Genomic DNA, 12966 nt, shown 5'->3' on the forward strand with positions numbered 1-12966 from the left:
TACTGAAAATGTACGTTTCTTCTTGATAGAAAGAAAGTTGTCTAAGAAGACAAGAATTGTGAAACTGCTTTTATAACTTGAGTGAATTACAATTAGAGTACAATGAAGCTTACTTTTTAGAGATTTCTTCAAACAGGCTCGCTGGAAGTGGTCTGTGCAGCTTAAACTCTTCCAGGTAGGAGAAATCTCCTTTCAGAATCACCTTCTGATACAGAATCTCGGCCCAGTCAGGACTGTAATCGTATGCCTCAGCTACTATAAATGACTAAGTGGCACAAAATATAACAGATTCGATTACCAATCCATCTTTTTGATGTGCAATGGTAATAACTCTATAGTAGTCTATCTCTCTTGCTTTGTTTAAACATTCACTATTCATTCTTCACTTGTTCATACAGAATAAGAACAACTTTCTATGGTAACAGTTAATACACAGTAACATGTATGGTGGAAGCTCCACATAACCTAATTCCATTAATAAACAGATCTAAAATGTTTAAATGTTGATACAATGAAGCTTGCGGGACAATTATTTAACATTCATGGAAAAAGTCTCCAGTGTCAGCACTTTGTAACAGTCAGAAAGGAAGCTTAAGTTTTCTGCCATGAGAGAGTCTTCAGGAAAGAGGATTTTGCATTTTGCAGATTCTTGGTTAAACTACATTTCTTATAGTAACTTCAAGAGGAAAAGCTATTATAAAGTAAGGGATAACAGGAACTAACTTGTCTCATGGACGTTTGGCAACATTAAATGTAATTCTAAGTGGGTAAAAATATTAATATCTTGTTCATTAATAAAAAAAAGTAATTTTTGGTAAATTGCTGTGGTATAAGGGGAATAAATCACCATCTCCTGTTATTGGAAAAGAATCAGCTTTGTGGTGGTAACAGTAATTTTGCAAACGACCCTGTCAATTATTATTTTCCTATAACAGCAGACCCCCTTGTGATTTATTCCTTACATAATAAATCACACTAATAATTGTACAGGAATGTACAGTACATAGTGTTTACATGTTAATTTAGAATAAACTCAAATTTCTAGAGCAAGAGCTAAAAATCAGATTATATTAGCAACTTTGAGAAAATGATGAGTAAACAGGAGACCTGATAACACCGTGGTAGAGCCATCATGGCATTGAGTAGTTCTGATGGCCGGAGATTGACTACACGAAGGTCCTGTCCATGATTGAGGAAGTGAAGCTGCAGAGTGATGAGTTTAGCCATTTTTACACACCGCAATGCTTGCCGCATACAGGAGTCCTAAAAGGGGCACAGTACACACACCACACACACACACACACACACACACACTATACAGTCAGATATATCCACTAAATGTATCCAAGCCTAAAAGTTTACAGATTAACCAATACCTTTGAATAACTTTCTGCAGCATCTTTCAGCAAAAAGAGAACTTTCTCTAAGCCACTTTTGAGCTCTGGGGTAACCACTGATACAAGAAAGAAAACCAAAGGATAAATATGACTTTTTATTTCAAAGAGAAAAACAAAAAACAGTGTCAACAATATTTCATAAAATATATTTTAATAACCAGGTTAAACTAATGTGAGTATATTCTGAGGTTTGCACCTTACTGATACTACAGGCCTTGCTTACCCCATGGCTGGGACTCGATAAGTTTGAGCTGTGTTCGAGCAGCTCCTTCGTGATTCTCTCCAATCTCTCGGCGCATGCTGAAACAAAGAGCCACCATGTTGTATTTCTCACTGTCCCCTGGCAGACAGCGCTTAATGTAGTCCAGAAGTGCTGTCTTTAATCTAGTATTCTGTAACACATACACACAATCACAGTCACTCAAAGATGAAACATACATGCACAGAAATATGGATGGGTTTGAAAAATGTCTTTCTCCACTTTACCGACTCCACTTTCTTTCTGAGCAGCATCTCAAAACGATGGTTCTGGTTGAGAAGGTCAAAGACGTACGTCATTTCATTGTATCTTCCAATACCAGTCAATAATCGGACCTGGGGGGGGGGGGAGAAAAAGAAAAAAAAAACACTCCCCAGTAAGAGGAAACATTAAATATAGCATTTCATACACCTCAAGTTCTTTAGCTGGAAGCTGAAATTGAATGAATCATAAAATTTTTGGCCACAGAAAATAATGATGGCACAAACTCAGCACTGATAATAGGAGAACTTCCTTACCAGCAGCCCATATCTCTCCCCATGGGCCAGATGTTGGTGGCTGAGGTGTCTGGCTGCTTGCAAGACCTTGACAATGCCCTCCATGTTACAGGTGAGACTGAAGCAGTCATGTGCCAAGATAAGCAGCTCCACAGCTACAGAAAACACACACCACACACTCAACAGTTTAAACAGTGCATTAATATGACATTTAGGCACAGCATGAATTGCATGTGAAATGTTAGCTGTGCACCACCTAAACCCAAAAAACAAAGCAAAGCACTTGTAAATTTAGCAACTGCTACAAATATAGATTGTGTTTATGCTGTCTCTAGACAAATATTTAAGATTACCTTTTCATGATGACAACTATATATACACAGTGAGGTCCAAAAGTCTGAGACTACATTGAAAATCTGTGAAAATTCTTTTGTTCTTTTTTTTAAAACTGGAAATAAAGAAAGTTTTAGAATTTAGAAAAAAATAAAAGAAACAAAGGAAATATGAAAATTCAATTCAAGACTCTTCTTAAATTCTTCACTATTAGGTCACTATTTAAGGTAAGCAAATTTTTTATATTGACCATGTTAACTCCTTTGAACAAAAGGTCAGATTTTCCTTGAGACTTATCTTCCCTACTGGAGCATGTGTTCAGATGACACTCCAATGGATTTCATCCAACATGGATCGTTAGGTTTTACACAAACTTGTAGTTCAGGCCAGCTTGAGTACACAGTGTCATTAAAGCAAAAGGAGGACATACCAAAGAGTCTACTTTCCCTCAAGTTGTTGTTGACAATATAAATTTAATTTAAAATTTGTGCAAAATAGAAGTAGTTTCAATAGTGGTTTCAGACTTTTTGACCCCACTGCATCCACACACACACACACACACACACACACACACACACACACACACACACACACACACCTTATTCCAGTACCAATAGACAAAACAAAACAGTCCTGGAACAAAACCATGATTCCTCTGCAGCTACTTTCCTGTTTTGGTGCTTGTTAATTGGGGCTTCAGATGTATAGATTCTATAAGATTACACCTGAGACTGAACATGCTGTGAGTGAGACATAAGTATGTGTAACTTACTGCATCCCAGTTCTGCCAGGGAGACTGTAGTGATGATGTCCAATAACTTGATGCCCACCAAGTTGGGGTCACCGCACAGTTTAGCCAGTTGCAAGAAGGACTCTTTGCCTTCAGAAGGACTGTATATATGCCGCTCTGCTGTGAAATGAGCAGGTAATAAGCATCATATAAAAAACATGAAATCTGGATAATACTCAAAGTATGTTTTTGTTACATGTTATGCATTTGTTATATGTTACATTCTTATAAAGCTGGTATTAAAATATAAGCTGTTTATTTTTATTTCAATTATTTGTCAGTGGTCAAAGAGCAACAAGAAAGAGAAATGCAATTAACACAGAAATTTGAACAATCAAACCATTTGAAATTCTACATTATGAAATAGGATTTGCCAATTTAACATGGGAGAATGGAATAAAACTGTTCTTTGAAAGAAATCCAACTCTGTAGATTGCAATAGAACGAAGTCTCCTTACATTCTAGAGGCAGTTTGAAGGTAAACCTAAATCATGTTGTACAGCAGCGCTGTAAACTTGTCTGATTAAGTAATACCCCAGACAAAAATACAAACAAATCGCAAAAATATGTACATATATCTGAAAATATAACAGAGATCCATTCTACTTTGTTACCTGTCTCTCTGTCCTGTGAGGAGGCCAGCAGTCCTTCCAACACTGTGGAGGTGATGAGCTGTGCTACAGAGTCAGGCTGCAAGCCCTGCACACTAATAAAAGCCTGTGCTTTCTTATAGCGCTCAGGCTGCTGGGACAGGAGAACTTTCCGTAGCACTGCCTCTGGCTCTTCAGAGGAGATCTCACTGTAGGAACAACACAGCTCCTGCAGGGAGGAAACAAATAAAATACATTTAGGTATAATGTCTTCTTCATAATTTATTCAATTTACAAATGTGGAAATCTGGCTTTGGTAAGATGATGGCAATGTTCCTGTCACAATTTTATTAATCTCTATATAAACCATTTTTTTCTATATAAGCAACAAATAATTATACTGTACCTTGGAGAGCTCATAGAGGCTGAGGACCTGCTTGCAGTAGCTCTTACCATGACGGCACTGGTCTACTAGAAGCTGAAGCTGGGAGAGTACCTGGTCTTCAGGTGAGGAAACCACCACAAAAGAGGACAGACTTCCTGTGCTGGAGCCTGAAGGGAGAAGAAACAAAGCATAAAATGTGGAATGGCAACCCAATACTGAGTAGTGCACAGCCTCTCAAATAGATACACATAAGTTTGATTTAACCTAAAAAAAATACCTTTATCAAAACTGACCATGAGTGTGTGTCAGCATGAGAAAACTCTTCACATGGTCCAATTTGGTTTTCCTGAACTGAAATATGTTTCCCTTTTGGATGTGTCTCAACCAGAAATAAAGTTAAGTTTACAATGGGCACTGAATTCCCATCACTTTCATTATCACCATCATCCACATCAGTCTCTTCATTTGAGGTAAATGTTACTCATGGCATTGTGACTTTGTTGTTTGCGCTGACACTGGTGTGGAAATAATTCAGTGATTAATTCAGTGAGTTCTGTCCTGTTTGCAAAATTTCTTGTTATTCTCTCGTTTTGCTATTGCATGCACCTATCCAACAACTTGATCAAAGCATGATATTTATTTAATAATAAACCTAGCTAGCAAAACTTAGCTAACAGGCTAGATATTTTAGGCAGACTGACTGTTTTTACTGCTGTGTTTGCCGAACAGGCTCCTTACCCATCTCTGACAGCAAGAAAGTAGCATAATAGAAATTTCGGTAAAATACCTTTATGTTTTCTTAAAGTACAGATGTCAAAATGTACTACGGCAGAAAAACATTTTTGTCAAACCCTGATTTTGATAAAAACTTTTCAATATTTTTGGCTGTATTCCAGAATCAAGGTGCAGTGACGGCTGACAGGTTTTCCCAGGCCACCACACAAACAGTACTAGTTTTAGTGAAGCTGTGCATTTTAGTTCCACACAATAACCACATTTTAAATCACAGTTTGAGCACAATATCCTTACAGCTGGGCAAGCTTCTCCTGCACTCTCGGTCAGAGCTGAGAAGCTCCTGCAGTCCTGGCTGGATTTCTCCACAGGCCAAACCCCGGCACTGCAACACCAGCCACACATCTCTGTGCAGCAGCTCAAAATATCGACATACTCGACTTGCTTCGTGAACACTCCCTTCATCCAACAGCTGACCAGTGAGAGTGGACAGTGCCTTTCGCTCCTCCTCCTCTAGCAAGCAACCCTCCTCTGTTGTTGGAAGACCCTCAATGTTCAAATATGCTTGATCATCCAGGATGGCCATTTTGGAAAAGGAGTATTCTTTGAGGAGACTGTCAAAGGCATCTGGTCCAGTGGCTGGAGTGAACAGGCTCTGCTGCTCCAGGGCTGTGGTGAGGACCATCCTGCGGATGCGCCATTCCCATTGGCGCTTCTCCAGCTCCGCTAAACGTTCCAATGCAGGAGGGCTGCACTGGCAAAGCCAATGAGCAGCAAAAGCCAGCAGAAGGCATTGCTCCTGTACCTGAAGGAGCTCTGTGTCTCTCTGCACAGGATCCTGCAAAACAAATAAAAAAATAGCATCAAACAGAACAATTTACATTAAAAATCATGTATAAAAAGTAACATTTTAGAGAATAAGGAGAAATGTCGTAACATACCTGGAAGTACATGAATATGAGCTCATATAGAAATGAACTGAATTCAGAAACTAAATGTATAAATAATACACTGGAATAGAATAGAATGGAATAGAATAATGACCTCTGCCTGAGACAGGAAAAACTGGCAGGCTGACTCTGCTCCAATGCAGTCTGCCTTAAACTGCTCTTGACATTTCCTCCAGAAGGCCAGTCGAGTCTCCTGTCTTTCCCACTGACGTGTCGCCTTTAACACCTTCAGATCCCTCAACAGCTTCAAGTGTTAACAGAGAAAATTGTAAAGGAAACTTGTATATGACTGCATGGCAGTGATTAAGATGAGGAAAATACCAGAATAACAACTTATTAAAATCAAATTACAAAAAAATATGCTGTTGAGTCCTTAGTCTTAATTGAATACATCAACTAGACAAAAAGCAACACAAGAATGAAATCAAAAAATGACAAAAACAAACAAACAAAAAAAAAGGTAAGTTCCTCATCTACTAGCCTTTGTGTCGTATGTGCAACCAATCACACTGCAATCAATCCAGAACAGAAATTCAATCAAGATTCTTCACACTGATATTCTCTCACCTCATTTATTATCAGCCGGTCAACGGGCAGTCCTGCCAGCTCAGCCACTTTCCTGGCCTGACAGAACAAAGCAAGGTCCTGCAGCTCCTCAAGCATTCTCTGGCACTCCCTCTGCAGGCTCTTAGTGGTATAGTTCTCCAGAAGGCATGGGGACAGAGGCACTGGTGTGTCAGCCAGGATTTGGCTCAACTGGCTCAGCTTTTTAAAGTCAGGACCTTGAGGGAATAAGACAGCAGTGAGTTGTGGGCCCATTAAAAACTTCAGTTTGATTCAACACTCTTTCTGTTTCTTTCAAGTGTGTAGCTTTTTTTTTGTTGTATGTAAAGTTTAGCATCACACTGTAGTTCTCAATGTGTTATTATTACCATTAATACCGGAATTCCTACCATTAGATTTAAGCATACGCTCCATATCAGCCAGTAGCTGCAGCAGCCTGCACAGCTCATACTGTGTCCCGCATTGCTGCAACAGGGTGAGGAGCAGCACAGAGGCCTGAGCTTCCACCCACTGAACTGGGAGACACTCCAAACCCAGGACACTACCACTACTCCTCAACTAGAAAGAGAGCAAGAAGATCATTAAAGACCTGGAAATAAACACAATTAGTAGTGAAGATATCCCTGCACTCCCAACACCACAGCTCCAGTTCTGCTCACTGGCCTTAAGTTGCACTGAAATGAGTGCAGATTTGAGAGCACATAATAATGAATGAACAAATCCTTGTCTCATACATGAAGCGGTCATACAGCATTATAAGTGATTTGAGCACAGTTGATTGTGTTTAACTGCATGGAAGAGGTCCACTGGTCACTAATTTACATGTCATATGCATACAGCATCCCCCAATTTACCCTCATATGCAACTAATTTACATGAAACATTCCCAAAATTTGTGCATGTGTGGCAATAGTGAGCCAAAAAAAGCATTCAGCAGACTAGAGTTTCAAGATCTAAGGAAAGATGTAGATTAAAAGGATATGAAAAAGTTCTTTCTGAAAGACTTAAAAATGGCAAAGAAGGTGAGAAGAAAATAAATGACAATTTGACATAAAATAAAAATAAAACAAATCAATATATAATCAATAAGTTTAAAGATAAAATGGTCCATCTTATGCAATTATCTTCTTTTACTTAAATGAATGCTATTATATAGGCATATATAGACAGTTAAAGCTGGTGGAAAACTGCAAGTTTGAATCCCGCCAATGCCACAGCCATCTGAGGTTGGGAGTCCAAGAGAGCAAAACTGGTCATGCTCTCTCGGTGGGAAAGCTGGCATAATGTCTTTGCCCTGTCAATCACTAGCCAATTGTGGGTACTTTTGAGGTCATTTATATGGAAGAGGGCAGATAGCACTTTCCTCCAAGTGTGTTATGCTGCCCTGTGATGCTGCATGAGCAGCAGTTTGAGAAGATGAGGTTGGCTGGCTTTACGAGTCTCGGACAATGCACGTTAGCCTTCGCTAACTCCCCAGGTTGGTAGGTGTCATATGACAGTGGAGAGTTGGCTGGTGGGTGAGAATTGGCCAAGACGAAATTACATAGAAAATGGGAGGAAGAAAGCGCTATTTATAAATGTAGGGGTGCCAAGCTTCTATCTAGAATGAAGAAACAAATTATTTCACATGAACAAAACTGTAAAAGAAATTAAACACTGAACTACTGATTATATCACACTGAATAAAATCACATGGTGTGTTTTAGTGTTGACATGAATTGTGCAATAACCTTAAAAACCCCAGCATGATGCAAAGCATAGCTTGTCTGCCCAAGACTCCACAAGCAGGATAGAGCTACATCATGCCTCAAGTGTGCAAATGCAACTATTACTCAACTTACAGACTCGTGAGATGCAATTTCATTTCTATCGAATACAAAGGGCAAATATTGGCACCAAGAGAGTTCACAACTGCTCCTGACTTTATAATGCTATAAGTGCAGTGAAGTAGGTGCTTATTAGAAAGCTTGGCAAGGAAAAATATTTGCATACCCAGAGGAGAGATATAAGGATGAAATGTAGACAGAAACACAAAAATAAAAGAGTGATGGACAAAAGCAGTATTTTTTTTTTACTCACATTAAGCAGACATTTCTGGAACTCCAGTAACTTGTCTTTAGCCCCTTGGTAGTTTTTGTAGTCGTAGCAGAGCTCGTACATCTGCAACATGTGGATCAGGGGAGATTCCTAAGTGGAAGAAAAGGAAAGAGAGGTCAGACAGTTGGGCATTATAAGTCAAGCACACAGCAACAGGTTTCAAGTGATGATTAAAGGATGTGATGCCACAGATCCTTTAGGGCCTCCCTAAAATATATACCATCCTCTCAAAACACACCAACTTATTCTAATAAGCAAAAGATTTTGGAAGATTTGTGGAGGACAGCAAGACCATAAGTCAATGGGAGTGGCTCCTACAGGCCCCAGTGTTAATGGGGGTATAACAAAGTGCCTAACCCTCTGAAACAGCTGGAAGCCACGAATCAGAGGTCTGATCTTGCACTTCTGTAGGAGGATCTTCCATAGTATTGACAGGTCATAAAGGTTCCACATGTGGTGGCCAGGACTTTCATTGATATGGGAGGTAACTTCCTGGGCAATGTCATCATCAACGGAGGTCAGGATCCATACACACAGGCATTGTAGTAGCTCAGCATCCTGTCAATCAAATTAACACAGGATACATCAGTCAGCTTGAGAGAATTCAAATAAAATTTGACTTAAATTATTAAATAGTGTACATAAATAGAAATTACATTTGAATAATTATTTACAGACATTTTTAACTAAAGAAATCCAGAACAACCACCATATATTTTCATATGTGTACAACCAGTAGGCTTTGATATATATGAAAATAAACAGAATAACACACAACTCTAGCCAGTGTCAGAATGCAGAGTTACTTCTACACAGTGTACTTGCTCTAGAGTTGCGCCACATCTGGGCCACAACTGTCCACTCCGGAATTTCTCCTCAGACGTAATAATTCAATGTTTTCAGTAATAATTTCTTATGAATTTCTCCATACCTGGTGACAAGCAGCCAGCACTGTAAGTGGTGGACTATGCAGTGTAACAGCTTCAGCCAACAGGTACTGCCAGGGGCTAGGCTGCTCCTGGCTACGGAACAGGACCTGAAACAGATCCTTGGGGCATTCTGAGTCTTCCTCTTTCATCAGCGAGCAGAGGGAGTCTCTCTGGCCTTCCAGGGCTTGTTGAGAGTGCACTAGCTGAAGGTCTTGGAAAGCCAGGAGGAGGTGAGCCTGCAGACCTGGGCTGAAGCTGGCTGCCAGATATCTCACCTGTCCAAAAGGAACCACTTTCAATTAAGCAAATGTAATATACAAAAAAACCCAGCATTATATATGCTAAAAGCCTTAATTATTGTAGCATAAAATAATAGATTTGGTTAATTAAATGAGAAATTAATTAGGTAAAGTACAAAGCATTTCAGGATAAAGCAGTTCAGAATATTCATTTATTCATTCATATTCTGAACTGCTTTCACTGGGGGTGCATGCATGCCCCCCATTCATTCCCCCCATTCATACCCCCCCATTCAACCAAAGAACTCAGAGGAAACCTACATGGACATGGGGAGAACATGCACAGAAACTCCACAGACAGTAACACAAGCTTAAGATCTGGAGTTGTGAGGCCGCAATGCTACCCGCTGTGCCCCAAACTTGAGTGTTAATATTAAATATCCAGCAAAGCATTTACAATGACAAGCTAGAAATATAATAAAACATGGCTGAAAACCATTTGAATTCACTGCCCAGGCCATAATGAAAGCTGGGCTGTGCCTAATATCGTAATGAACATGACTGACATCTCTGATGTCTGAGACTCCCAGCCTGATACTCTATTTAAGTCAAATTACACATAACAGGAAGGATTTGGACTGTTAATCCTACATGTAGGAAGCTGCAAATCATTGCATTATGACAGCAAGCTAAGATTAATTGGTAAGCCTTTGTTTGCTACTTTGCTTTTGAAGCTTAAGATACTATCACAGTGATGAGAAGATTATGCGAGTTGGCTTTAACATAATTAGAAATCAGCTGTAAATTTAGGTTTCCTAGGATTTAAGAGATGATTCTGAAAAGACTTATAATTTTTAAATAATTGTGAGGCACCTGTTGTGGAGGGTAATGGTGGATCTGTACGAACAGCAGGAAGTTAAGCCATTGGCCATCGGTGGCACAGTCTTGTAGGTACTGGGTGCTCAGGGGCAGATCATGTAGATGGCAAAACTGAACAGGGAGAGCCCACTCCTGTCCTGCCTCATATGAAGACCTTAAACATGATTAATGAAGAACTTGACTCAGCTGAGTTTTACCTGTATAGTCCTGCTAATAATGCAGGACTCAAACATCTGTTTGCTCAAAACTTCTCTGCACAAGGCAATGTTTTTTAAATGTAACAAAAATGTTACACTCTATCAATGCAACTTCAGTGGAGATTATTTAATTCTAAAGATGTTTCAGAAGACTTTCGAACCTGCTGATGCCTCTGCTCTCCACACAGTCCCTCACTGCCCCCTCCAGATGCAACAGTAATTCCTCTAGAGTCTGTCTCTCAGCTGCCACCATCTTATCTACCTTGTCCACTGAGACCAAGAAAAGAGAGAGAGAGAGAAATAGAGCAATGCTTGATTACATTTACAACTATGCACTCACACAAAATTATATATAAAATGTGAACATACACACACCCCAAACAAAATGCATATACTCATTCCCAAAATATTTCTATATGATGAGTAAGTTCTTCTTTGCCTTACCCAGAGACTGTTTAAGTAAGGCCATGCTGGTCTCCTCACAGTTCTTACTCCAGAGCTTGAGGATAAGATTGAGAGCCTTAAGGTCCACCCTCAGTTTCAGACTGCATACACCCAATAACTCAAAGAAACACACACACGCTGCAGCTATAGATGGATTGCTGAAATTCAGGAGGCCCAAAGAGTATGCCTGCTCCGCAGCCCGAGTCATCCTGGATAATGTTAAAAAGGAATGACATAATATACATCACTGAATGGATGAATTACACTGGGGATACAAGATCATTGTATCATTCATTAGCTTGTAAATAATAAATTAAATTGTGTATAAAACAAACCAGTACATTAACACATCATAAAAGATGCTCACTGTAGCTTGGCACTGCCGGAACCGGCCAGATGCTGAATAATGAAAATTCCATATGCAAAGGAAGGTCTGCCGTGTTGGAGATAGTATAAAAAGTCCAGGTTCTCAATGATTGCATACTTATTAACCAGGTGGGAGCTGGAGAAATGAGGTAGCTCTGATGATGTTTCTATAGAAAAATTGAGCATCAGAGTTTAAAACTTGATCTTTTCTAACACAACATGCTAAGTGGCCAAAACATTATTCTGAAACATTACAATAATAAATTTCTTAAGCAGTGTCTGAAATGCTGAAATTCCCACCTGCAGTGCCTAGTGTGTTAGCAGACTGCCACCCAAACAGTCTGTAGGGATCCAGTGGATGCAATGACTGCATGGAAAAAAATGATCATGAAACATTCAGGAAGAGGTGCAATCTGCATCTAGTCTGGTTTCTTCTGTTTAGCAGCGACAAAAACGCTTCTGATTTTTACATGCTGTTTAGAATCACTGACTTATGATTGCTCCATCTAAAATGGATTTACTTTCAGCGATCCTGATACTGGTCTCCTGACTTCATATACTCACAGCTCATTTCTCTCGAGGCACCACTGAGAGCATACACAGGTCAGAATGATCGCAACATTTGATTTATTTATGGGTTTCACAACATTAAATAATAAATTGTCATATTTTTTACAATTGTATACTTCAGTGAACAATTGTCATATTTTTTTTATAATTGTATACTTCAGTGAACTGACCTTTAAAATACTCCTTTCATTGAGAACACTATTAGCTAGCCATTACATATTAATAAACATTAGGAGTTCGGTTGTATTAATATTAATGACTAGTGGGCAATGCTGGGGAAAAAAAGGTGTCATTTAGAGAGCCAGAACAAAAGCACTCTACAAAAATTAATTAAATTTATAAAAGCCGATAGTGATTAAAAGTAGAACCATTAAAGCTTCCCCTCTTATATCCACATTTATTGTTCATGCATACAGTCATTTTTTTTTTTTATTGCTTCCTCTTAATGTTCACCCAGAGTTTAAAGTTCTCTGAATTTACAATAAAATTTAAATATTTATTTTTCCTTTTAATAGTATGTGTTGTAAAAACTTGCCAGAATTGATCAACAGAAGAAAACTACTTAGGACTTTATTTTTTGGGTAGGTGTACACATAATTTGCTAGAATAACACATATTGCTAATTTGGTTGCTAATTATGACAATTTTGAAATGAATGTGCCTGTGCTGATGTGGGTAGAGTGGCACAACAGGGTCTATAGCATTCAAAATCTGACCATTTGTTAGCCTCTGATTCCTGCATTTTGGT

The 12966-nt window shown here is 39.0% G+C and overlaps 1 protein-coding gene across 2 annotated transcripts in view; it reads right to left on the reverse strand.

The window, feature by feature from the left end:
* The window catches only part of spg11 (SPG11 vesicle trafficking associated, spatacsin), a 30848-nt gene that overhangs the window by 2719 nt on the left and 15163 nt on the right, over nucleotides 1-12966 (reverse strand). The window contains exons 20-40 of one of the 2 annotated variants that reach the window (XM_026918960.3): nucleotides 11949-12015; nucleotides 11650-11815; nucleotides 11283-11491; nucleotides 11000-11108; nucleotides 10636-10795; nucleotides 9526-9798; nucleotides 8952-9152; nucleotides 8577-8684; nucleotides 6887-7055; nucleotides 6501-6715; nucleotides 6028-6177; nucleotides 5281-5821; nucleotides 4273-4418; nucleotides 3891-4095; nucleotides 3259-3393; nucleotides 2175-2308; nucleotides 1884-1991; nucleotides 1621-1789; nucleotides 1377-1453; nucleotides 1108-1263; nucleotides 114-265 (exon numbers count right to left, since the gene is read on the reverse strand). In XM_026918960.3, coding sequence (XP_026774761.3) covers nucleotides 114-265; nucleotides 1108-1263; nucleotides 1377-1453; nucleotides 1621-1789; nucleotides 1884-1991; nucleotides 2175-2308; nucleotides 3259-3393; nucleotides 3891-4095; nucleotides 4273-4418; nucleotides 5281-5821; nucleotides 6028-6177; nucleotides 6501-6715; nucleotides 6887-7055; nucleotides 8577-8684; nucleotides 8952-9152; nucleotides 9526-9798; nucleotides 10636-10795; nucleotides 11000-11108; nucleotides 11283-11491; nucleotides 11650-11815; nucleotides 11949-12015 — 3650 coding nt within the window. Of the gene's footprint in view, nucleotides 1-113; nucleotides 266-1107; nucleotides 1264-1376; nucleotides 1454-1620; nucleotides 1790-1883; nucleotides 1992-2174; nucleotides 2309-3258; nucleotides 3397-3890; nucleotides 4096-4272; nucleotides 4419-5280; nucleotides 5822-6027; nucleotides 6178-6500; nucleotides 6716-6886; nucleotides 7056-8576; nucleotides 8685-8951; nucleotides 9153-9525; nucleotides 9799-10635; nucleotides 10796-10999; nucleotides 11109-11282; nucleotides 11492-11649; nucleotides 11816-11948; nucleotides 12016-12966 lie in introns of both variants that reach the window. The other variant, XM_026918959.3, reaches the window with a different exon arrangement.

This window comes from Pangasianodon hypophthalmus, chromosome 9 (genome assembly GCF_027358585.1).
Source record: "Pangasianodon hypophthalmus isolate fPanHyp1 chromosome 9, fPanHyp1.pri, whole genome shotgun sequence".
Lineage (NCBI taxonomy): Eukaryota > Metazoa > Chordata > Actinopteri > Siluriformes > Pangasiidae > Pangasianodon > Pangasianodon hypophthalmus.